At 42.1% G+C, this 24144-nt stretch overlaps 1 protein-coding gene across 6 annotated transcripts in view; it reads left to right on the top strand.

Moving 5' to 3' along the window:
- The window catches only part of ACACA (acetyl-CoA carboxylase alpha), a 246989-nt gene that overhangs the window by 190309 nt on the left and 32536 nt on the right, over positions 1–24144 (top strand). For all 6 annotated transcript variants that reach the window (XM_084864172.1, XM_084864177.1, XM_084864175.1 and 3 more), the window contains 3 exons: positions 17644–17787; positions 18480–18600; positions 21708–21804. In XM_084864172.1, coding sequence (XP_084720298.1) covers positions 17644–17787; positions 18480–18600; positions 21708–21804 — 362 coding nt within the window. The remainder of the gene's footprint in view (positions 1–17643; positions 17788–18479; positions 18601–21707; positions 21805–24144) is intronic.

The raw sequence follows: 24144 nt of genomic DNA, 5'->3' as shown, positions 1-24144 counted from the left end.
TGCTGGCCCTCATTTCAATTTCAGTTCCCTTTTCTTCTCTCTTACATAGTTTGGTGATTGAGCTTGTGGAGTTACACACATGCTAAATTGTATTGGATATTGTGTTTACCAGACATGCACTAACTTTTTTTTTATTAAACCTTGACCTTCAGGTGGAAGGATAGGAATTAAGTGTCCTATCCTATCACTCTCATTTAGAAAATGTTGATCGTTCTGTTGGTCCCGATAGCTTTTGTTGATGTCAGAATGAGAATGGTTTGATGTGATCAGTTCTTTGCATTCATGTGTCCTTCCCTGGGCTTGCCATTCTCTCCAAGGAAAGGCAACGATTGCGAACAGCCAACAGTGAAGGAAATAATTCCAGTGGGAGAAACTGCTAAGTGTTCTACATTTTTAAAGTTGCTCTTTTGCATATTCGATATTGACGAATGTTGAAGAGAGTTGTTGATTCCATTATTTGTGAGAATAGAATTTAAAGAAGACACCTGTATTTCCATAATGTTTCCACGCCTCAACTAAGAGCTAATTTCTGAAATGTATCTTATTTCAGTGGGTTTGTTATTTTCTCCCTGATACTGTGTTTACACAAATAATATTACAAAAAGCAAAAGTTTTGTTGTGGTAGTGTTAGTTTTTTGTTTTTATGGCTAAAAACTAGCTAGTTCAATTTCATATGTGCCTTTAAGAAAGCTTTAAGGATTTTGTTTTCTTCAAATCTGATTAAATTGTTCCGGACAAATTCATTATATTTACCATCTTCCTAGCCTACGGGCTGCTTGTTAAAGGAGAAGCCCGGTTGCAGGAGAAAAGACAAGTGAAGCTGCAGCCGTAGCTCAACAACAGTGCTCATTTCCAGGAGGACATGATCATTTGTGGCTGAAGGGAATGATCAGTTATAGAGGTTACCTAATCCTGCTCCATCCGCTTCTCTGTTTTCATGTCAGTGGCCTCTTAAGTAGAGAGTCACGTTGCTGGAAGACACGCGATTTCATGCAGATTCATTAAAAATGTCCTATCTGCCCCTTTGCCTATCAGGCATGAGAAAGGAAACTGCACGGGAGCTACATGCTCAGATTGCTTCCTCTGTCTTTGTGTGCACTGGTGACTTTCTGCATCTCTGTTTGCCTTACTTTCTGTAAGAATCTCTCTCCCAGACTCTGGGTGTACAGGTCACTTAAGAACATGTCTCTTCCCGTGTGAGTGCTGTCTCTTTGTGTCTGTATCTTGCTTCTAGATCCCTTTCTTTCTCTGTGTGTGTGTGCCTCCCTGAGTATCCATGTGTGAGGACGTCTTTGTGTGTGTCTGAAGCACTGTAGAGCCAGCCTCCTTAAGCCTTGACTATTTTGCTCGTAGTATGTGTGTAACTGTGTGAAGTGGAAATGTACGTGGTATATGCAAGATTTAAGATGGAAAACATTTGACCCCCACCTTTTTGAGTCTTCATCCTTTATGTTAAACATTGGGGTGAAGGAAAAGAAGGGAGGGGGTGCGCAGAGGTTGTAGGGAAAAAAATCTGTGTGTGCAAGTGCCGATCCCGTTGACCCCTTTGAAAATTGAAATAATGATAATGCGCGTCTCCTGACTGCATCAAAGTATCAGCACATCAAAAGCCAGGAGGCATGAAATGCAAATGATAAAGTGAAAGCAGATGGATTGTGCATGATCGCCTGATGCCCAATGAATTTTAAAAGGTGCCGGTTTGCAAATGGTGGGGGGGTACAGATGAGGGGTGGGGGGACTGAAATAAACACGTTATCCCTGCAATTTTTTTGTTCTTGATGCTCACTCCTGACAATATTTTTTCACACTTGAGTGAACACCCACTCCATCTCTCTCTCTCTCTCTCTCCCTTTCCCCTCTCTTTCTCTCTCTCCCCACCCTCACCAACTCCCCCTGCCCCATCCCCCGCCCCTTACACATCTCAGGTCATGTCGCTGCAGCTCCGGTGGAAATAATAAGATATAAACCACGAGGTTGTTATTTGCATAGAAATAGCATGGAGCCCCAGGCAGCAAGGGAGAAGGACACAGGGATCATTTGTCTAAAATTTTAATGAAAACTTTTGCTGAGGCAGATATTTTTTTAAAACTTTCTTTTTCTCTGCTTTTCTCCCCATCCCCACCCCCCTCAAACCCCATCTTTGATTTGACTTAACATGGTTCAATTTGTAGAGAAAGGGTGAAAGGAATATCCACATGGCATATTCCTGTAATGCAGCAACATGTAAATTGTTTATTCCTTTAATAGATATGAAGCCGGAGACACACACATTTCCAATTTAATTCATTGCATGTATGTGTCCAGCTTTTATGGCTACATTCCATCTCAGTATACACATGGTTGTGCCCCATTGTTAGCCAACCTGTTTTTAATTAGTTTAGACCTTCCTACCTTTTGCTTCCAAAGACTATTCCTTTTTAAAAGATTTCTTTTTTGTAGCCAACAGGAGTAACCTGCATATAAAGCAAGAATATTCCCATGGTTTCCTGTTCTTTTACTTTCAGTGATTTTACTTACACTTACACGTTTTATTCATGAACGCCACCTCTTGCCACCGTGTCTTTTGTTCTATAACCAGAAAGTGCTTCCCACCTTTGTATTTTTATCCCTTTCCCCTTATGATCTCAGTATTTATGTATTCTCTTTTTCTGTCTATCTTGCTCTTTGTTGCCTGCAGTTATTTGTAAAATGCTACCAAGTTGAGGAGAGACAGTGTGTGGGTTTTTCTGAGTGTTGCAAAAGCAGATGTGACATTTGTACTACAGGCAGTGGGCTGATGATTAAAGGCAGGCTGGGTGACTTTATTGGAAACTTAAAATCAAGAACATCAGTCTGGCTTCTTGCTACCTTCTAGGTGGGCTAGTGGTGTCAGAGGCATTTATAGGTGAAGGCTAAAACAGTAAGAGGTAAAGTGACTTGTTTCCATTGATAGGAACTAGATCAGCACCAGAACATGAATTTCACATCCCCAAGTTTCAATTAAAATGGGCTCAGTCCTTGTGTCCATAAGGCCTGAATCGAGAAGGTAGTCCGGTCATTTTCCTTCTTGTCCAAATGTCATAAGAGTGATGACATAAATAAGAGAAGCTTCTATGGCCTGCTATGCCATGCCACTCAAAGTAGTAGATCATAGGTTCCCAGCTCTACAAACTGTAGGCTGTGAGTGGCAGATTCCTCAAAATGCCTGGCTGAGTGGGTGAGTGCAGATTTGATGGATGTGACAGACTACCCTGCTTGGCCTGGCAAAGGCAGTGACCTATCTGCTTGGGGAACTGGTGATAGACCTGTAAGGGGCTGAGGCAATTTGTAGAGTCAAGGTGCCACTGTCAGTAACTTTCCAATTTACTTCTCTTTCCCCACAACTCCTCTTCTCCGTTTCTGTTTAATATGTTTAACACAGTTCCAGGTGGTAGATCGGCTGGAAGGACCTCATATTGTAAGGGGCACTGATGTAGACTAGAGCCTTCTAGTTCTCAGTCCATTGCCCCAGACTTGGTGAGAGCTCTCTCTGTACACAGAGAAATCAGAATTTGCAGTTTATGGATTGTCCTGTGGACAGTAACTGTCTATGGAAGTAAGGCCTGTGCCAGTGGCTGTTATAGATGGGTTATATAGATCATTCAGGAGGTTTGATTTTTAAAAACAATATATTTTATTAATTTTTTTTTTACAGAGAGGAAGGAAGAGGGAGAGAGAGCCAGAAACATCAATGAGAGAGAAACATCAATCAGCTGCCTCCTGCAAACCCCCTACTGGGGATGTGACTGCAACCAAGGTACATGCCCTTGACCAGAATCGAACCTGGGACTCTTCAGTCCAGAGGCTGATGCTCTATCCACTGAGCCAAACCGGTTAGGGCAGGAGGTTTAATTTGTGATAAGTATTTTAAAGCTTATGATTTAGGGGGGAAACATCCTATAATCACATCTCCTTAGCAAAATCAGGCCCCTATTTCTGCTCCATCTGCCAGGGAAAAAGGAAGTATATGATGGGTGTGGCCAGAACTAGATGTGAGGCTGGTAGATACATATTTTAATGTATCTTCCCAGTATGCAGTGTGAAGTTGCTGACTATTGGGTACAATATCAGAGATTCTCCCATGAGCTTGTAGCACCAGGGGCCTACACTGTACATTCTGCATATTCACCATGACTTGTGACACACATCATAGAGTTGTGGAAGCTCAAAAAGGGAAGGGGAGCTGTAGCCCTTGTATGATGCAGCATTGTAACTTTCACATAACTTAAGGATGTGAAATGATTAAGAACATGGACTCTAGAGCCAAACTACCAGGTCTAATTTCCGACTCTATCACCTAGTAATTGTGTGACCTTGGACAGTCTACTCAGCCTTTTCCGGTCACAGTTGTATTAACTATAAAATGCTGATACTAATAGTACCCATCTCCAGGTTCTTTTGAGGATTAAATGAGTTATTGTAGGTAAATCACTAGCATTGTGGTCTTCCCTGGAATGCATGTAGGGTCCTTTATCATTGCAACTCATTATCCAGGTCCAGGAAAGAAAATACAAACCCAACATTCCCTATACTTTCTGATCCTTTGAAGGCAAACATTCCTTTAAGAGAATGTTAGATGTCAGTCCTCACTGTACCAGTACATTCATGTATTGACTTTCCCAATAGATGTTATCTAAAGACAATCACCGTGCTTTGGAAAGACATTAACATGAGAGGCACCATGTTCAGTCCTGATAGGGTAGTATATGTGTCAGTCATCTGTCTACAAGAGTCCCCAAGGACTTGTTGGTACAATAGCCCATAATCACTTTAAGGATCAGTCCAGCAATTTGCATTTTTAAAAGTCCCTAACTACCTATTTTCACGATGGACAGTCCCTGTACTCCCGAAGCTCCAGATGGGGTCACTCTCCTTTTCTAAAGGGCATTTGCGCTTCCTTTCTCAGTGAGCCCTGCTGTAGTATTATGAATGAGTTCTCAGAATTACAGTGAGAACATCTCCTTAGTTTTCAAGCTCTTCCCTCATTCCCCCCTCACCCCTCATCCCCCCACCCCTGCAACACACACTATGGGGAAATCTGGACCTGTTCTTGGGGTTTTGTTTTTCATTTGATATTTCTCAAGTTTGGTAGAAAACTGTACTAGTTATATGTGAATCAGTTAGTGACTCAATCTGTCAGCAGCCTGATCCCTGATTCCTGGAGAAATTGCAGGATGGATTCATCACTTAGTGCTCCATTGTAGAAGTCGCTTCTTCTTCTCTAAGACAGCCCCATGTAGGTATGATGGTTTAGACTTGGAGAACCTGCAGTAAGTATCAGTCCAGATCTTCTAATCAGTGGTTCTCAGCCTTTCTAATGCCGTGATCCTTTAATACAGTTCCTCATGTTGTGGTGACCCCCAACCATAAAATTATTTTCGTTGCTACTTCATAACTGTAATTTTGCTACTGTTAATGAATCATAATGTAAATATTTGTGTTTTCAATGGTCTTAGGCTACCCCGCTAGTGGTTCTCAACCTGTGGGTTTCTAGTATTCTGTTATGCTTTGAAGATGGACATTGATTTGTAGGCAGGGAACCATGTTAGGCTGCTACAGGGAGAGGATAGATTGGAGGAGGAGGTCTAAAAAATATATTAGTGAGATTACATTTTAGTGATATGTAAAATTATTACATACTAGTGAGCTTACAAGTAGAAGTAGTAAAGTATAATGGTTTAAAAATTTTTAAATATATTTTTATTGATTTCAGAGTGGAATGGAGAAGGAGAGAGAGATAGAAATGATCAAAGAGGATCATTGGTTGGCTGCCTCCTGCACGCCCCCCACTGGGGATCAAGCCCGCAAAACGGGCATGTGCCCTTGACTTGGAATAGAACCTGGGACCCTTGATTCTGCAGGCCAATGCTCTATCCACTGAGCCAACCTAGCTAGGGAGGTTTAAAAATTTTTAAATCTTGTTTTTTTATCCCTATTACACAGGAATAAATGCCACGTTGGTGGTGGTGTCCATGATGACAAGTGCCCATAGAATTATAATCGTTGGGAGTGGAGGATCCTCTAAAAGTCCAGCTCCTGAACCGTTGTTTGAATATCCTCTGTGAAGCCATTGTCAAATATTTATTTAATAGTTCTTGAAAAACTCAACTGTAGGGAGGCTCAGTACTTTTGGAGCCAGTCCCTTTGATCTCGATAGGTTCTTCCCTGTTTTTAGCTAAAGCCTTTTTCTCTATACAGGCAGACTAATTCCTCTTAAAATGTGGTGTTCAAAATTAAGGAAACAACTGCCAATTTTATGGTCTAACCTACCCAAATCTTTCTCATGTACTTTTACTTTCAGAGTCTGGCCTTGTCTCAAGAACAAATGTAGTAAAGATGAAATGCTAGTCAAAGATAGAAAAGAAACTGGATTTATAAATAATGTACTTGCCAGCTTTAAAAAAATGAAATTTCTAAAAACATGGTAGGAAGTACAAGAGAAACAGTGCTAAAACTTAACACCACAGTAAAGTACTGTGTGGAACCCTAGGGGTCTGATGCACAGTAGCATAACCATCGCCTGCCTACTTGAAAGTCAGGATTCTGATACACCAGTGATTTTCAGCCTTTTCCATCTCATGGCACACAGAAACTAGTTACTAGAATTCTGTGGCACCCCAAAAAATATATTTTTGGCTGATCTGACACCACAGAAAAAGATATAATTTCGGGTCATTCACATTGGACGGCTATTGTGTTGACTCTCATCTTTTTAAAAATTTAGCAGTCTAAGGGGAAAGAGATCAGTGCCCCTAACTAAATGGTCAGGTATTGGATGTTTTAGAAATTCTTATAGCACACTGGTTGAAAATCACTGTGATACACAATTGGAGGATAGGCATTTTTGAGTGCTGTATATTTAGGTACTTAAAACTCGTTGGTTCAAGGTTTGGTGGTACTTCTTTCAGGAATCAGTCACATGATGTAGACTGAGGTGCTCTAAAGCTCCAAGGCACGCACAATCTGTAATGTTAGAATGAGCAGTCTCTTGCTGACTTTGTATATGTGGACCTCCATAATATCTCTGCCCTACCTCCAGAGTGTCCATTCCAACCTCCAGGATTGTGTTGCTTCCTGAGTTTTGGAATGAAGAAATGCCTCTACTTTACAGGTTCTGTGGCAGGTAGAGTCGCTACACTTTCTGCTTCTAATAAAACATTGTCCCTGAACTCAAGCTAGGTGCCCTCTTAGGACTATGAACATGTTCCCTTAGGCAAAATGCTACATCTTCTTCATTTTCCTGTCAGTCATATGTTATGTCTTCTTATGTTGGATCTTCTTCATCATTTTCTCTTTCTACAAATGTTCATTGCTCTGTCTTTGCAAATTAGTGTTCACTTGAAGCTTTGCTATTTCATTTACCTCACCCTTCTCCTCTTAATCTTTCTTTTTCCCCAACCCCAGCCTGAAACCCAAGTAAATTAGCTTCTCACCCCTGCCCCCCAGTTAAACACACATACACACACACACACACACACACACACACACTCCTCCAACGGTGTCTGTTCTTGAATTTGCAGTCTGCAGCCATCTCCAATAACCATCAGGCTGTCAGCTTTGCAGCTCCCCACCACCTCCCACCTTCCCACTACCTCCCTCCTCCCCCATCACTCACCAGAGGAAAAAGAGAACCAGAGCAAGAGCTTGAAATATATCATGCAATAGTGTATCATGAATTTGTTGTGAATCACAGCAGTGAAGCAGGTTTATTTATTTCTGAGACCTTAAATCAATACAAAGTAGGTCTCTTAGTTCTGAAGCTGGGATGGAGTGTGAAAAAATGAGCCCATTGTACTCTTAAAACTTTGGGGAAAGGAGATGACAGCTATATAATTCCATTTACCAGGCACTAGGGGCTTTAATGTGAAGGTGACAGGGAGCTCTTTGTGCATTTAGAGCACCATATCTTCTAAATAAAAGATCTGTAGACTTGATAGTGGAGCATAGCTCCGAGTTTAATAATCTCCAAGCATTAGACCGAGCCAATATGTTCCCAAGTCAGAGAGATCCCCCCTAAACACTCATAAATTAAAAGTGCAAGAACTGCACACATTGGTAGATTAGAAATGCAAGGACTCCAGTCTTTTCTAGAAGGAAGGGCCTTGGCTGTGCACATACTGCTGTGTGAATATGATAAAGACTGTGCAAAGGAGACTGTTTAGAAACCTGCCTTCTGGCTCTTCATCATCCTGCCCTGTGTCTGGATCCAAATCTAGTTATGTTCCCTTTCATTCGGAGTGGCCATTTTCACAGTCTAATCAGCTGAAATGTACACAGTTAGGATTGTTGAATTGTGAGAGGATAAGCTTTAGGTTTACCATGCCCAGGTTTCGAGTTTGTTTTGTAGTGATTTTTTTTCTTTTCTGGTTGATTCTTTTTAATTAAATCTTTATTGATGAAAGTATTACAGATGTCCCCCCCCCCCCCCATTGACCCCTTCTAGTCTGACCTTGCTCTCCGCCCCAGACCTTCACCACCCTATATGCATACAAGTTCTTTGGTTGATCTCTTCCCAGCCACTCAACTTCCCCCACCTTCCCTCTTGAGATTCTGCCATCTGTTCTATGCTTCTGTGTCTCTGGATCTGTTTTGTACATCGGTTTACTTTGCTCATTAGATTCCACGTATGATTGAGATCATGTGATATTTATCTTTCTCTGACTGGTTTATTTCGCTTAGCATAATGCTCTCCATTTCCATCCATGCTGTTGCAAATGGTAAGAATTCCTTCTTTTTTACCGCAACATAGTATTCCATTGTGTAGATGTACCACAGTTTTTCAATCCACTCATCTGCTGATGGGCACATAGACTATTTTCAAATCTTAATTATGGTGAATGATGCCGCTCTGAACCTAGGGGTGCATATATCCTTTCTGATTGGTGATTCTAGTTTCTTGGGATATATTCCTAGAAGTGGGATCACTGGATCAAATGGGAATTCCATTTTTAGTTTTTTGAGGAAGCTCCATACTGTCCTTCCACAGTTGCTGCACCTGTTTGCATTCCCACCAGCAGTGCATGAGGGTTCCTTTTTCTCCGCAACCTTGCCAGCACTTGTCGTTTGTTAATTTGTTGATGATAGCCATTCTGACAAGTGTGAGATGGTACCACATTGCCGTTTTTATTTGTATTTCTCAGATGATTAGTAACTTTGAGCATGTTTTTATATGTCTCTTGGCCTTACTTATGTCTTCTTTCGAAAAGTATCTATTTAGGTCTGTTGCCCATTTTTTGATCAGGGTGTTTTATCTTCTTTTTGTTAGGTTGTATGAGTTCCCTATAAATGTTGGAGATTAAACCCTTATCGGTGATAACATTGGCAAATATGATCTCCCATGCAGTGGGCTTTCTTGTTTTGTTGGTTTCTTTTGCTGTAGTCCCATTTGTTTATTTTCTCTTTAGTTTCCATTGTCCTAGGAGTGGCATCAGTGAAAAAATTGCTTTGGCATATGTCTGATATTTTGCTGCCTTTGGATTCCTCTAGTATTTTTATGGTTTCTCGTCTGAAGTTTAAGTCCATTATCCATTTTGAGTTGATTTTTGTGTATGGTGTAAGTTGGTGGTCTAGTTTCATTTTTTTGCATGTATCTGTCCAATTTCCCCAATACCATTTATTGAAGAGACTTTCTTGACTCCATTGTATCTTCATGCCTCCTTTGTCAAATATTAATTGAGCATAGTGGTTTAGATCAATATCTGGGTTCTGTATTCTATTCCATTGGTTTATATATCTGTTCTTGTGCCAGTATGAGGCTGTTTTGAGAACAGTGGCTTTGTAATAGTATAGCTTGATATCTGGTATTGAGATCCCACCTACTTTGTTCTTCTTTCTCAGGATTGCTGCAGCTATTTGGGGTCTTTTCTTTTTTAATTCAGATGAATTTTTGGAGAGTTCGTTCTAGGTCTGTGAAATATGCCGTTGGTATTTTAATGGGGAGTGCATTGAATCTATAGATTGCTTTGGGTAGTATGGACATTTTAATGATGTTGATTCTGCCAATCCATGAACACAGTATGTTTTTCCATCTGTTTATGTCTTCCTCTATCTGTTTATGTCTTCCTCTATCTTTTTTTTCAGTGTCCTGTAGTTTTCCGCGTACAGATCTTTTACCTCCTTAGTTAAGTGTATTCCTAGGTATCTTAATTTTTTTGGTGCGATGGTAAATGTGTTTGCTTTTTAAGTTTCTCTTTCTGTAAGTTCACTATTGATGTATAGAAATGCCATAGATTTCTTGGTGTTAATTTTGTATCCTGCTACTTTGCCGAATTAATTTATTAAGTCAATTAGTTTTTTAATGGAGTCTTTAGGGTTTTCTGTGTACAGTATCATGTCATCTGCGAATAAGGACAGTTTTACTTCTTCTTTTTCGCTTTGGATGCCTTTTATTTCTGTACCATTGGGCTTGATGGACATATAAAGAGCTTCCCAGACAAGAAAAAGCTAAAGGAGTTGGAGGTTCTTCTTGAAGAAAATAAAAAATATGAACAGTAAAATGCCATTAAATACACATCTATCAACAATGGAATCTATAAACAAAATGAATAAGCATAACAGAAACAGACTTTTTTTTGCCTGCCAAATGGGTGAGGGAGATGGAATCTCAGAGGGAAGGGGAGGCAAGAAGAGATTAACCCAAAGAACTTATATGCATATATGCATATCCCATGGACACAGACAACAGTGTGGTGAAGGCTTAGTGGGGGTAAAGGGGAGGCAGGGGACATCTTTAATACTTTTAACAATAAAGATAAATTTAAAAAATAAAACAAAGTACATAAAATATGTTTATCAGTTATTAGGAAAATTAAAATTAAAATCACAATTAGATACCACTAAAATAAAAAATTGTTAGTTGACAATACTTGGTATTGATGAGAATGCAGAAAAGCTGGAACTCTCATCTATATTGGTGGGAATGCAAAATTATACAGCCTCCTTGAAAAAGTTTGGCTTAAAAAACAACAAAGTTACACACTTACCATACAACCTAGCAGTTCTACTTATAGGTGTTACCCAAGAGAAATGAAAATCTATTCTCCTATATAATAAGAGCCTAATATGTTAAGTGTCAGGTCATCCGTTCAACCAATCAAAGAGTAATCCTATATAATAAAAGCCTAATAGGCAAATCAACTGAACAGCAGAAAGACTGGTGGAATGACCAGTTCTATGACGTTCACTGACATCTAGGGGGCAGATGCTTACCACAGGAGCTGCCCCCAGCCTGCAGGCCCCAGGCCAGCCAAGTTGGGTGTCAGCAGGGGCCCCCCAGTCACCCTGCCAGTCACCCCACAGATCGGCCCGAATCACGGGCCACGCCTAGAATATTACCTGTGCACGAATTTCATGCACCGGGCCTCTAGTATGCTAATAATATGCTAAGACTGCTCAACTGTTCACTATGATGTGCACTGACCACCATGGTACAGATGCTCCGACTGGTAGGTTGTCTTGCTCCTGGGGTCCAACCAATTGGGGCTGAGCAAGATGGGCTAGACACATCCTGGAGCCCTCCTGTAGTCTCTTCCCGGCTGGTCAACCTCCCATGTCCCTCCCCAGCCCTGATCATACATTGGTGGGGTCCCTTGGCCTGACCTGTGCACACTCATAATCCGGGACCCCTTGGGGGATGTCAGAGAGCTGGTTTTGGCCCGATCCCACAGGCCACCAATAGGGACCCCACTGGTGCATGAATTCGTGCACTGGGCCTCTAGTATCCACATAAAAACCCATACATGAATGTCTATAGCAGCTTTATTCATAATCGCCAAAAATTGGAAACCCAAATGTTCACCAATAGGCAAACAAATGAACAACTTATGGTATTTCCATAAAATTGATGCCACTCTGCAGTAAAAAGGAGCTACTGATGCCACATCAGCATGAAAAAAATCTCAGATGCCTTTTATTAACTGAAAGAAGCTACACTTAGAAGGCTACCTATTATGTGATTCCATGTTATATAACATTCTAGAAAAGGCAAAACTGTTACAACAGGAAGCAGATCCATGGCTGGTATGTGTGACAGAAGGACATTGATTGCAAAGGAGATGAGAGAACTTTTAGGGATAAAAACTTTGGATGTGCTGCGGTGGTGGTTCTATGACTGTGTTTTTTGTCAAAATTTATAGAATTATACACCTAAAAAAGGATGATTTTCCTATATGTAAATTGTACCTCAATAAGCCAGGCTTTTAAAAATGTCCATAATTGGAAATACTTATTGTCAGTATGTTCTAGTTTGTAGCTAAATGGGCAGTTGATGGATCCCTGCAATGAGTGATTTCTCTGGCAGTCAGTGTTTGCTCCGGAAGCCTATGCCTTCTCTTGTGTATTTGACAGACTGTCACATGGCTCTTTTCCAACCACCATTACATTCAGAATGAGTCTGTTCCTCACCCAGTCCTCAAATTCATATCATCCTTCTGCCATCTAGCTCATCCCTCTGCTCCCTCTCTACCTCAGTAAACAGGCCTCCCAGTGTTATTTCAGGCCTGCACCTCAGTCTCTCTCTTGCTGACTATCTTTTCTTATCGCAGATAGCACAGTCCCTTTCCTCTCATTTATCCATCAGCCAGGCTTATAACTTCATAACTTTGCTCCTTACAGAGAGATGTTTGGTCTTGCAGTGAAGGTCTTGAGTCCATCTCAAGTCAGAGGCTTTCCCATCCTGTGCCAGCACTGTGTCCCCATGCCTCTTGTCTATCCCCAATCTAGCCTATCACTGCCAACCAGCACTCGAGTTTGCCAGTGGCAATCAAGGAGAGGAGGAGAAATTATAACCCTGAGTCTGTGTATTAAGAGACTGTATCTTGAAACCCTCCAAATATTCTGGGTCACATAGGCACTGGTCCTGTCTCCCCAGAGATTTAATTCCATTCACCCTTGGATATATTCCTGGAGAAACATTTACACAGTAATATGTGCTGCACCACTTAAAATTGTTAATTGGAGATTGAATTACTTGTCAGCTTTTAAAAATGTAGTTCTCTCAGGTCAGGGAGGAGGGTGTTAGCAGCAGGAGTAGATGAGCTATTGCCGTTTTTTTCTTCCCTGTCCGCTTGTCTCTCCCCCTCCCTTTTCCTCTCTCTCATCCTTCCTCCTTTCTTTGTCCCTGTTTTACCACTTTCTCCCTGATCCGGTGTATGCTTTCTCATATCTATCTCACTTTCTGCCTTAGCCAAACCGTTATCAATAACCTGGCAGATCCCAGAGTGACGTTAATATCAGGATTCATGGGTGGAGTCCAGTGATGACGATTGCTCAGGAAATTTACAAAACCCCTTTTCTCAAATCCTCTTGAGGATGGAAATAGCTAATGAGAAGGATTGCAGCCAAGGACCCAGCTTGCGTAGCTTAATTCTCAGATGCAGGAAGAATTTGTACTCCCTGCTTCTTTAAATAGAAGATTGCCTGACCCACCTAGGGGGAAAGATTGAAGAAAGGGGGAAAGCAGTGGTAGATTTCATTTTTTATTGCATCGATATGCATCATTATTTTTCACATCTTGAGCATATGATTGCAAATATTTGCCTATAAGTCTGAGGGTCCCCAGCATAATGTGTATATCAGGACAAAAAGCGATGTTTTAAAAAAAAAAAAAAACTGAACTAACTTGCATCTATGAAACTTGGAAATCTCAATGCCTGTGCTGACAAATATCCTGATAAGTAAATACTACACTCATTCAGCATCATATAGTGATTTCATTTGCACAGAGCTTCACAATGCTCTGCCACTTCAGTCAGGAGGCGGGCAACCGGGAAAGGAAGGACGTGTTTATCTCGGTCTCCAAAAAGAATTTAAGGGAGAGAGCAGGCGGTATATTAGACTGTTTCCGTTGCCTGTCAGTTAAAGTAAACCCGAGCTGTTTGCAGCGTCTCTAGATAAGCAGCAGGGACTGCGGAGGCCTAGCATGCGTGTATGACTGCATTCATTTGCACTTCCTGTGTACCTCAGAATTTCTAAAGGCTTCGTGGCATCTTTGGTGGGGCCTTTAACAATTGTGCCTCTGCTCATCGCTCGCTTTTATGCTGTGCCCTTAATTTTCAGATCTGCCAGCCCCAATTAATGAATGCTGGGTGAGGCTTAAGTTTACGTGGAGAGTGGATGAAGATCCTCTTTCCCCTCAGACTCAGCCCTTATTCAGTTCTGCTGGTGTGGGCTCTCTTCAGATGGTGCCTGCTTTTAACATTTCGTGGTACCACTTCTCCACTTTAGACCCGGGGAGTAGCAAGGTGGGGCCTCAGGAGAGTCACCTCTGTTTGAATGGCTCCTGTGTTTAAATGGCTATTGATGCTTGTTGGGCAGATAAATTAAAAGTTTGTGTCATACAGTAGAAAAATGTGAGAGAAATAATCTGGGGAATGAAACATAGCAGCAACTTACATAGAAATGCATATGTCAAAGTTGAGGGGGGAAAAACACTAATGAATGAAATGCATCTTCTTCGTGAAGATATTATGGTGATGGGAGTTGTTTACCTCCTATTTCTCTGTAGAAGGTTGGTAGGGCAACATATTGAGGAATAAACGAGTGGTTCTGTCTATGTGGGCTCCTTCCTTTGTCTCCCTCGATGCGGACCAGGGTTTGCGTAACTGCTCCAGCACGATCGTTTCTGAGTTAGGCAGAATGGGTTTTGTCCTAGCCCAGATTCTGCGTCTTTGGTTGGAGCTTTTGTTCTGAAGTATCCTAAAATCATTAAAAGCACTTGAGTCAGCAATGACCCCCATAAATCAGGAGCTATTGTGTGCGCCCTCCTTCTACCGGTGCGGTGCATGCTCCAAACATACGGTCACTGAAGATGAACTGGAGGGGGCGGCGCTCTCTTCACCGACTGTTAAGTAGCTCTGATTGCTAGCGTTTGCTTGTGGTTAGTGAAGCAGGTTTCATCTCTGTGTCCTTCCCCTCCCCACCCCCGACCTCCTAAGGTAAGGCTGGTCAGAGAGAGCCATCCCTATACTCTGTCTACCCTGTTCTCTTTCTCTTCAATTGCAAAATTAAATGAATCTTCTCACATGACAAACATTTGTTTAGCCCAGAAATAATGTTCTTGGTTGTGGTTGGCTCCAGTTAGTTTTCTTTCTGAATCCAGAGGAGAGGAAGTGTAGAAATACTGCTGCCTTTTCGGAACAAAGCATCAGAACCTGAGTGAAGGGAAGACATGTGAAGTTATTCAATTCTTGCTCCTTCCCAGTTTGTCTCCATTCGTTTGTGAGAATATGAGGCGGGATGGGCAAGTATCAGAGCCTCTGGGAGTAGCCCCGTTACGGGCGCTCTATTTCTTTGAAAGGTGGGGCCAGGACGTCTGAGGAAGGTGTGTTTGATCAGCTGTGCTGCTCTTGGTGTGCTCTGGTCTCTTTGCGCGTTCTTCATCGGCCCATTACTGATTTTGGAGGGATTCTTACTGATCTTGGAGGGATTCTAAGTGGCTGGAGATGATCAAGCACTGGAGGCAGTGTTTTATAGAAAAGAAAATAGCAATCTTCAGTACAAAATGGTTAAGCTCTCTCTCTCAGGCAGCAAGTTCTTGGCTCCTAACAGAGATTGTGAATGCCAGGTATTCACAGTCAGCACAGTCTCCTTTTTATTTCTTTCCCCCTTTTCAGCTTTATTTTAATAATTAAAAATACTGCTGATCACGCCGAATGACTTGTGGCGGAGAGGCGGTCTGTCCCAGAAGGACCAGTTGTGGGCCATCAGGTTTATGACGTCCATAAAACCAGAGCACGGCCTCCCTGAGTGACAGGGTTTCTGCTTCCACCGGGGTCCCCCATCCAGCCCCTGCTTTGGATATTTGTTTCGGTTTCGGTTTTTTTGTCCTGTTTTATTTCCTGATACATGCGTGCATATGTGTACACATTTAAAGATATAAATGAAACAGGTATGTAATGCCCTCTGCCTGTTAGAAAGACTAAAGCCATAAAAATAACAAACGGCGTGTATTTGCTAGAATGTCAAAGTTATGAGTTTATTTTGTAATGATGTGCTCCTGCCTTCATGAGGTAAACTGGCCGTGGCGGAGGTGTTATTAGTAATATGGACTCAGTGGAGCAGAAAGCCGAGTGACCGAGAGATCAGTGTATCAGTCAGAGAGAGGGCAAATGGAAAGAGACAGCAGGAGAATGAGAAAAGAGCCGCCGGCCTGGGCTGAGATTAAAGACGGGCTGAGAGGAGGATGGGAGCCCGTGGTCAGATGCGGCCTCCGCTGCTCCCGGGCTCCTTCAAAGGAGCTGCCGGCATGGTGCTCAGCTCAGGGCTGCCTGCAAAGGCTTGTTCTCGGCACTTCCTTATCAAGGGAAGCAGCCATCTGAGAGCAATTTTGCTTTCCAAATGCTTTTGTGGAGAGTCTCTTCCGCCCTTCCTTGCTGAAGTTAAATGGAACCAAGGCCAGCAGGGTCACACTGAGGTGATTAATTGGTCACCAACTTCCTCAGCCTTTGGAGGATCTTAATGTGCGGGCTGGCCCAGCAGGCGGGGGGACCTCTCGGAGCTCCCAACCAGAAGGGGCAGCGGGCGTATATGGAACCTGCTGGTCTTTCATTTATTAGCTTCTCCCCGGAGGCTGGAAATGAATAAAAGTTAGTAAGGAAGAAATGTTGTGTTGTGGTTGTTTTCTAAAGGAGGAGAGGAGAGGGAAAAGAAGAAGTAAAATACAGTAAGCACTCCACAACTGTTTAGGGCTCTCCAGGGCTGCCCTAGATGACTGGCAATTACTAACGCTCAGCAGTAGCGATAGCCAGTGATCGGGCTGCCCGGCTTCCATCTGCTGGGTCAGAAAACCTCCCTCCCTGAAAGAAATTACTAACCAATCTTCAGGAGGAAAAGAAACCCTACAATTTCCAAGTTCAAGAATATTATTTTTTTCTTCTTCTTTTCTTCTTTAACGGAAACTTTGTGGTTTCCAATTGCAAGTGCCTGCCGTCTACCTCACAAAGGTTAAACTCTAGGGATACCCCCGGTTTGAAGCTTCAACTTCCCGGGAATCTTGGGAGGGAAGGGCAGAGGGAGAGAGGCGGGCATGGGTATAAATCACTGCCCTGCACCCAGCACACAAAGGACTATAGACTCGAGGGTTCATGTCTGTATCATGAGACGCTTCGGGATTTTGCCAGCCTTAGGGCTTATGTATCGAGATCAGCTTTAAAAATCAAATACAAGGGGGAAGTAATCTTTAAAAAAAAAAAAAAAAAATGGAGGGGGGGAGATCTAAACCTCACAGCATTTTTTAACTGAGACTTGTGACCGACGATTGTCAGAAGACTTGCACATTGCCTGTTTTGTGTGCGTGCACAGTAACTCCGCAGCCCGCAGGTGCTGAAGTAGCGCTGTCTCAGGTCCCAGCCTCGCCCACCGCTGTGTTTCAGTTCAGTGTGAAGTATGCTGTGCATATCTTTGGCAGTTAGGAGGAAGAGAGGGAGAGGCTTGCTCATTTTTTTTTTTTTTAATTCTTTTTTGTTTTCTGAGTTTTCTTATTAGGACAAAGGTCCAGAAAGTCCCTTCAAACAAACCACGGAAGCTGGATTCTCTGTCTTAGGGAAAAAAGAACGCTTTTTAATGAGAATTGCAAAATAGAATTGGCTTTTATTTCTGTCAAGACCAATGTCTTTTCTCTTGCTCTAGGTCCTCGGGCGGGAAGTATATACCTCCAATAACCAGCTCGGAGGCATCCAGATCATGCACAACAATGGGGTGACCCACAGCACCGTTTGTGATGACTTTGAGGGGGTCTTCACTGTCCTGCACTGGCTGTCGTACATGCCTAAGGTGAGCCTGCAGAACCCGGCCTTCCCGCCACAGCTGCTGCCTCTGCACTTGAGCTCTCCTCATCGTGCAGGAATCTTTTATGAAATGTTCCTCGGAAAGCTGTGGACTCCTTTTTTTCTTAGAGCCATCTTTTGCCTCCTACCTTAAAATGCCTTTGGGCCCTAGCCAGTATTGCCAAGTGGTTGGAGCATCAGCCCGTGCACCAAAGGGCCATGGGTTCAATTCCCAGTCAAGGGCATGTACCTGGGTTGCAGGTTTGATGCCCAGCCCCAGTTAGGATGGGTGTGGGAGGCAGCCAATTGATGTGACTCTCTCGCATTGTTGTTCTCTATCTATCTATCTTTACCCCACCCCTCCCTTCCACTCTCTAAAAAGTCAATGGAAAAAATATCATATTAAGTTAAATGATTTGCCCAGGGTCACACAGCTATTACTTAGGAGCTGGGGCTAAATCCCTGGGCACACTGAAGCAGTCAGAAGGCACCACTTTGGGCCAGAGTACACATGAACTTGAGACCTGCACCTGCTCCTCGGGGCCTGACATGCCATTGGAATGCTTCCAGCTGCTGATGGGGCTCATGGGGGTAACTCCGCATGAGGGCCCTGTTGTCTTTGTAATGACTGTTGCCACACTGGAGTGTAGGATTGACGTTTACTGACTGCTGCCTCTTTCCCTCCCAATCTCCTTTCAGAGTGTGACCAGTTCTGTTCCTATCCTGAACTCCAAGGATCCTATAGATAGAATCATCGAGTTTGTCCCCACAAAGGCCCCGTATGATCCTCGATGGATGCTGGCTGGCCGTCCTCACCCAAGTATGTATATCTTTAAGGATTCTGTAGTCCCTGGCCCTCCAGCTTTAGCGTTTTTCTTCTCAACCACAGACCAGTCTCTGCACAATAGCACGAGACAAAGACGTGGAAGTAAAAAAAAAAAAAAAATCTGAAGAAAAAGGTGGAAAATTCTTTAAGAACAAATGAAAAATGAGATGAGATTTGCAAATCAGCCATTGAGTCATAAACAGTGTAATCGCTAATAACATTTCTTCTGTTTCTTCTGCTGTTAAAGATGGCTCAAGCAGTTAAATATAAGCTATAAAGTCATAGAACTACAGGAGCAGAATCTTTGGCCATTTAGTTTCTATAAACAGATTAACCAGATCGGAGTTAGAAGGACTTTGGGGCCCCTCCTTGTCAAGTGTGACGACACCTTTCTCAGTGAGCCACTGCTGAGCCCACCGGCATGCACCCTTCATTTCTTACGATATTGGTAATAGTGTTGGCACTTGCTGTAGTTATTAATGTAAGATCATTTATTCATGAAGAGATTGTCCAGAACTTTTAATTTTACCAGTATATAGAACAAAAACAAGCTCTTCGTCCATGTTTATCTAATATGGCCTTCTGTCTTGAGGCCGATTTTATCTTTCCAAACTTCCCAAACAGAAACGAAGGAAGAAACAAACAAAGGTAACTCCATGCAAGGCAAATGTGTGTTTTCTTTTGTCAGTCCATTTGGCTGTTTCACAAACTGTACTCATTGGGAAGTTCTCCTGCAAAGCCCCAAGTCCCCCGCTCCACTTAGAATCTATTGTTTCAAGTGTTTACGAAAGTGTTTGTTCTTTTTTGTATGTTTATTGCAACTATAGCAAAGAAAGGCTATACTTAAAGGGATAATTAAATTTGAGTTATTGTGATTTTGTTGAAAGAGAAAGAGGTCTCCATAAGGAAGACTTAATCAACCTTTGTGGGCACCCACTCTAAGCCAGGTGGGATAATCAAGCACTTTATATACGTAATCTTATTTGGGCTAGCTGCCTCTTACAGCTACAAAGAGATCGTCGTTTTTAGGAGCTCAGAGAAGTTAAATGATTTGCCCAGGGTCACACAGCGATTACTTAGGAGCTGGGGCTAAATCTGAAGCCTAATTATAGATAGTGTAGAAAAATCACCAAAGGAAGTTTGATTTTAATTTAAAATTTTACCTGTTGTCTTCAGTACCTTTTCTTATTAATCTTAATCAGACTAAATAGTTTTTCTTATGTAGCCAGAAAAACTACCATTGTAGTTTCTCTACCTCTCATGTTTTATACCATTTTTATGGTAAGCACTATGAACCTGAGATAAAATCCAGGACTTTTCTGAGAAAATTCAGAACAAGATTCAGTGAATGTTCCCCTAGGAATCACCGGGAGCCATGGGAGCTGGCTTCTAAGTTCTGTGTTTGAACTGAACATGACCTGCTTGCTGAGAGCAGTAAAGCCTCCCCTCCCCCTATAATAGCCACAGCCCCCACTTGATATATAAGGCAGGAAGGTTTTTTAAAAAGAAAACATTTCCATTTTGAAATGAATTTTGAAATTCTAAATTATTATTATTGAAGTACGAGTCATAAAATGACCCAAGCAGATGAAGTTAAAATTACAATATCCTGATGCATTCAGAAATTTGGTTTAGAACCGTCATCAAAAATTGTGCTCTCTTTCATGGGGTGAACAGGTACGAGGCATGTGTGGTGGGGAGAGTGGGGCATAATCTTGGCCATTATTAATGAGATCTACAGAATAAAATGGAATTTGTGATAGACTAAGTTTTCTGGGTTTTGGATAATATTTTTTCATGGACTCCCTAGTAATTCATCCTGCTGTCTGTGTGCAGCTAACACTGGCTCCCAAATCGAGTGACTTCAGATTTTAATTTAGTGGAAACGTTAAAGAAAGCAGATGATTCCCTGTGATAAGTTAAAGCAGATATCTTCTAGGTGAAAAGTTAAAGTCATTTATTAGAGGAGATAGTGCTGTGATATTCTTCAAACTGACGCCCAACACGAGACCAGAATCTAAACGATCGGCTTTGGGCTCACGATAGAGAGATAATTTTGAAATGGATGATCACATTTTACACTGGGGCCATAGAGGCAAGGAATGTAGAACACAATAATTACAAGTTTAGTCTTGATAAAACACTCTCCATCCTGTTTAAGTCAGCAGAGGTTAGCTTGCTCGGATCTCCACTTTTAATTGGTTTTGGACTTGGGTTTTTAGGGGGCGGAGGGCCATGTTCAAATTAGAAGAATCAGTGAGAAGCCATGAGCTGAGAGGGCACGCTAGGAAACCGTTATTTGCAGAAGCTTTTATGGGGCCCTGGTCAAACACAGATACCTTTGGGACAAAAGGGTATTTTTTTTAATGTTGTTGTTATTTTATTTTATTTTTTTTTTCTTAAACTAAGGTGTTGAAAGTTAAGTGTGCTGCCAGTAAAGGAAATTCTATTTGCAAGGGAGGTTAATGACATTAAGTATATGCGTCTTAACCATTATATTTTTGCTATCTGTCTATATGTAGGCATAGCCTTTTCTTGTGGAGAGATTATACTTAGTCAGCTGTAAATAAAGAGGAGGCATATTTTGTTGCTTTTGTAGCAGAAAAGTCGAGTCCCTTTTCTTTAACCCCAAATTTGGGTCCTCATTTGAACATTAATACCATTTGGTGGTCTTCAGCTTTCCATTAAAGGAAAACCATTGAAATCAAACAAAATTGTAAGCTAAGCTTTAAAATAGAAATAGACATTTTGAAAACATCTTTAACGACTTGGCTGCCTTTTGACAAATGTTTGTGATGTTTTGAAAAAAGCCAAGTTATTTATTTAAAAGCAATGCAAACTCTCTCTGCTAGCTGAGCCCCATCGTTTAACAATAAATGATGCTTTTGCTGATAAATGAATCTATTTATGCAGTCTAGCAAATGAACTAGGAGATGATGTCTGAAGGCAGATGCACATTTAGCTGCCTAATGCTTCCATCTATTATAATACGATTAAAAACACAACAAACGTCCCAAATACTCCCCCAAATCCAACGTTAAGTTTGCGAATTCCAGTGCATTTCCAGTGAATTGATTTGTTTTCTTTCTTGTCCTCCGTAGCCCAGAAAGGCCAGTGGTTGAGCGGGTTTTTTGACTGTGGGTCTTTCTCGGAGATTATGCAGCCGTGGGCACAGACCGTGGTGGTTGGCAGAGCCAGGTAAGAGCTCCTTTGTTCTGGAAACTCTTCCTCCCAACTGGAAACAAGAAAGGAAACAGGTTCTCACCAATAATGCTCTCTGTGTCTGAACTTCCTAAGAATATTGGATCATGGGCATTCCAGAGGCAGCATAACCGGAGGACCGGTTCCCAGCAGTCATTCAGTGTGTGTCTCCAGTGACGCGTTTGATCTAAAGTCTAGTTTCGACAGTATTTCCTCGTTACTATGCTGAGAGAAACGCTGTTTAGGGGCTGTAGATAGCCACAGCCCACCCATGACCGCCCCCTTCCCAAAGACCATTTTCTTTCAGAAGTAGGTGACAAGTAACTCCGTCTCACCTACTTCTCTATGTAACTTGAAAGAAGTTCCTTCATGTCATCGAGCTTATTTAAGTAACAAGTTAGTGGCACTATATTGGTTTATCGTCTTATTTGAATTACCCCCAAAAAAGGAGTTTACCTGAAACAGGAGTGAGTCAAATAAGCTGGGATACCTATATTTTTCAAGTGGGAACTTGAAGTTTCTATTAGATTTTAATACCCATTCTAAGAAGTGCTTCACTCAACAGCAAGCTCCGCATGAACTAATCTGTAACGCTCACCATAACGAGCGCCTGCCACGGCTGATCTTAATCTTGTTCTGCACTGCAGAGACATGCTGCCCTCGGGACCCACATCTGGAGCTCACCTTCCTCTCGGGGGCAATCAGTTTTTCTTATCTTGGTGAAAAGTGGCACCTGCTCAGGACTCTCAAACATGCCACATTGGGTTGAGATTTAGATTCTAGCCTTGAAAATAATTCTAGGCTTTGTGGTTCTCTCAGTATAGCAGGTCATTTGCTCATGGCCAATCCCGCAGGCAGGATCTTCCTCTGTAGCACGAATAAGAGGCAGGCCAGGAGTCAGTCCCGACGAACCCCAGGGACTGGCTCCCGTTTTCCTCTCACCACGTCTCGGGTCTTCCTCTACCTGACCCCAGGCCTCTGGGTCCCAGTGAGAATTCTTTGTGCCTGGTAAATCTCCCTCTGGGGGTACGAGAGAGAGAGAGAGAGAGAGAGGGAGACAGAGAGACAGAGAGACAGAGAGACACCTACCCAGGACCTCTCAGTTTGCCCACATTCAGACCATCTTTCCTGAAAATGTTCCTCTCACCTATTCTGCTGCAGTTTTCTTGTCTGTAAAAAACCTGACAGATTTTTAACCCTCCAAAAGCCAAACCTTTGTTAATACCTTTAAGATTCTCCCATGGGAAACAAGAGAATAATGCTTTATACTTATGATTGGAAGAACAGGGATTGTCTGCGAGCAAGATCAGTCAAGTGTGGCTTTGGCTAGCTCTGCCATTGTTTATTGTGACTCTCACTCTGACTTCTTCCTTTCTTTCCATCTGATGAGTTCTGGGCTTCTTGCTCCAAACACATACACATGCTCACAAGTATATAAAACACAAATGGAGCTAGCTTCTTTCAAAAGCAATGGCATTTCGAGAAATAAATATAAATGTATTCTTCTGGGATTGTTACTGTAAGTGCTGCCAAAACTCATCTTTGGTATGTATGTTTGGAATATGTGTGCTATTGGCTGTAAATTGTCTTTTATTATTCCATGGCACCTTGTCCAGGGACACACTATAAAACAAGATGTAGCATCTTCATGTGCTAGCCTGATAAAATTTATATGAAGTATAATAGAAAACAGAAGTTGTTCTGAGCTGTTTTCAAGTTCAATAAATAACTGTAATACTCGGATAAAGATGTTCTTTATTAGGTCACATGGGCCCTAATATATAAGTTATAAGTTACCGATTTAGGGTGGCTTTTGCAATTACAAGTTTCCAGTTGGATTGTTAATCATTGTGAACAGAAATATTTCTGAACCCTCCTGTGTACCTCCTGCTCATTGTCTGGTTGTCTAGAGGGCTTTTTGATTCTGATTCAGTGCAGGCAAGTGACAAGGGGGTGGGTGGTCCCTCCTCAAGCCCCTGCCAGGCCTCTTGTGATGACAAGAATCCATTTCCAGTAGCCAATGTAACAACCAAAGACCATCTTTCATGGAAAAGTTTGTCATGGAGATGCTGTGGGGGAATGAGAGACTATAACCCATCCCTGTCCCAACCCCAAGGAATGCAGCTGTGAGAGTGAAGATTGAATTACATTTCTGAGTAAGGACTCGCCCTGTACCTTGCAATCTCTATCTCTATTCTCACTCCCTGCCCCCCTTCTCGATTTCTACTTTCTTTATGAGGATCATGTTGGGAGAATATCATGGAATATAGATGTGGGAGCTTTGAGCTCCTGGACAGTTCTTTTATATATATATATATATATATATATATATATATA

This window comes from Pipistrellus hanaki (genome assembly GCF_964339955.1).
Source record: "Pipistrellus hanaki genome assembly, chromosome: 16".
Taxonomy (NCBI): Eukaryota; Metazoa; Chordata; class Mammalia; order Chiroptera; family Vespertilionidae; genus Pipistrellus; species Pipistrellus hanaki.
This window is presented reverse-complemented; position numbering and strand designations above follow the sequence as displayed.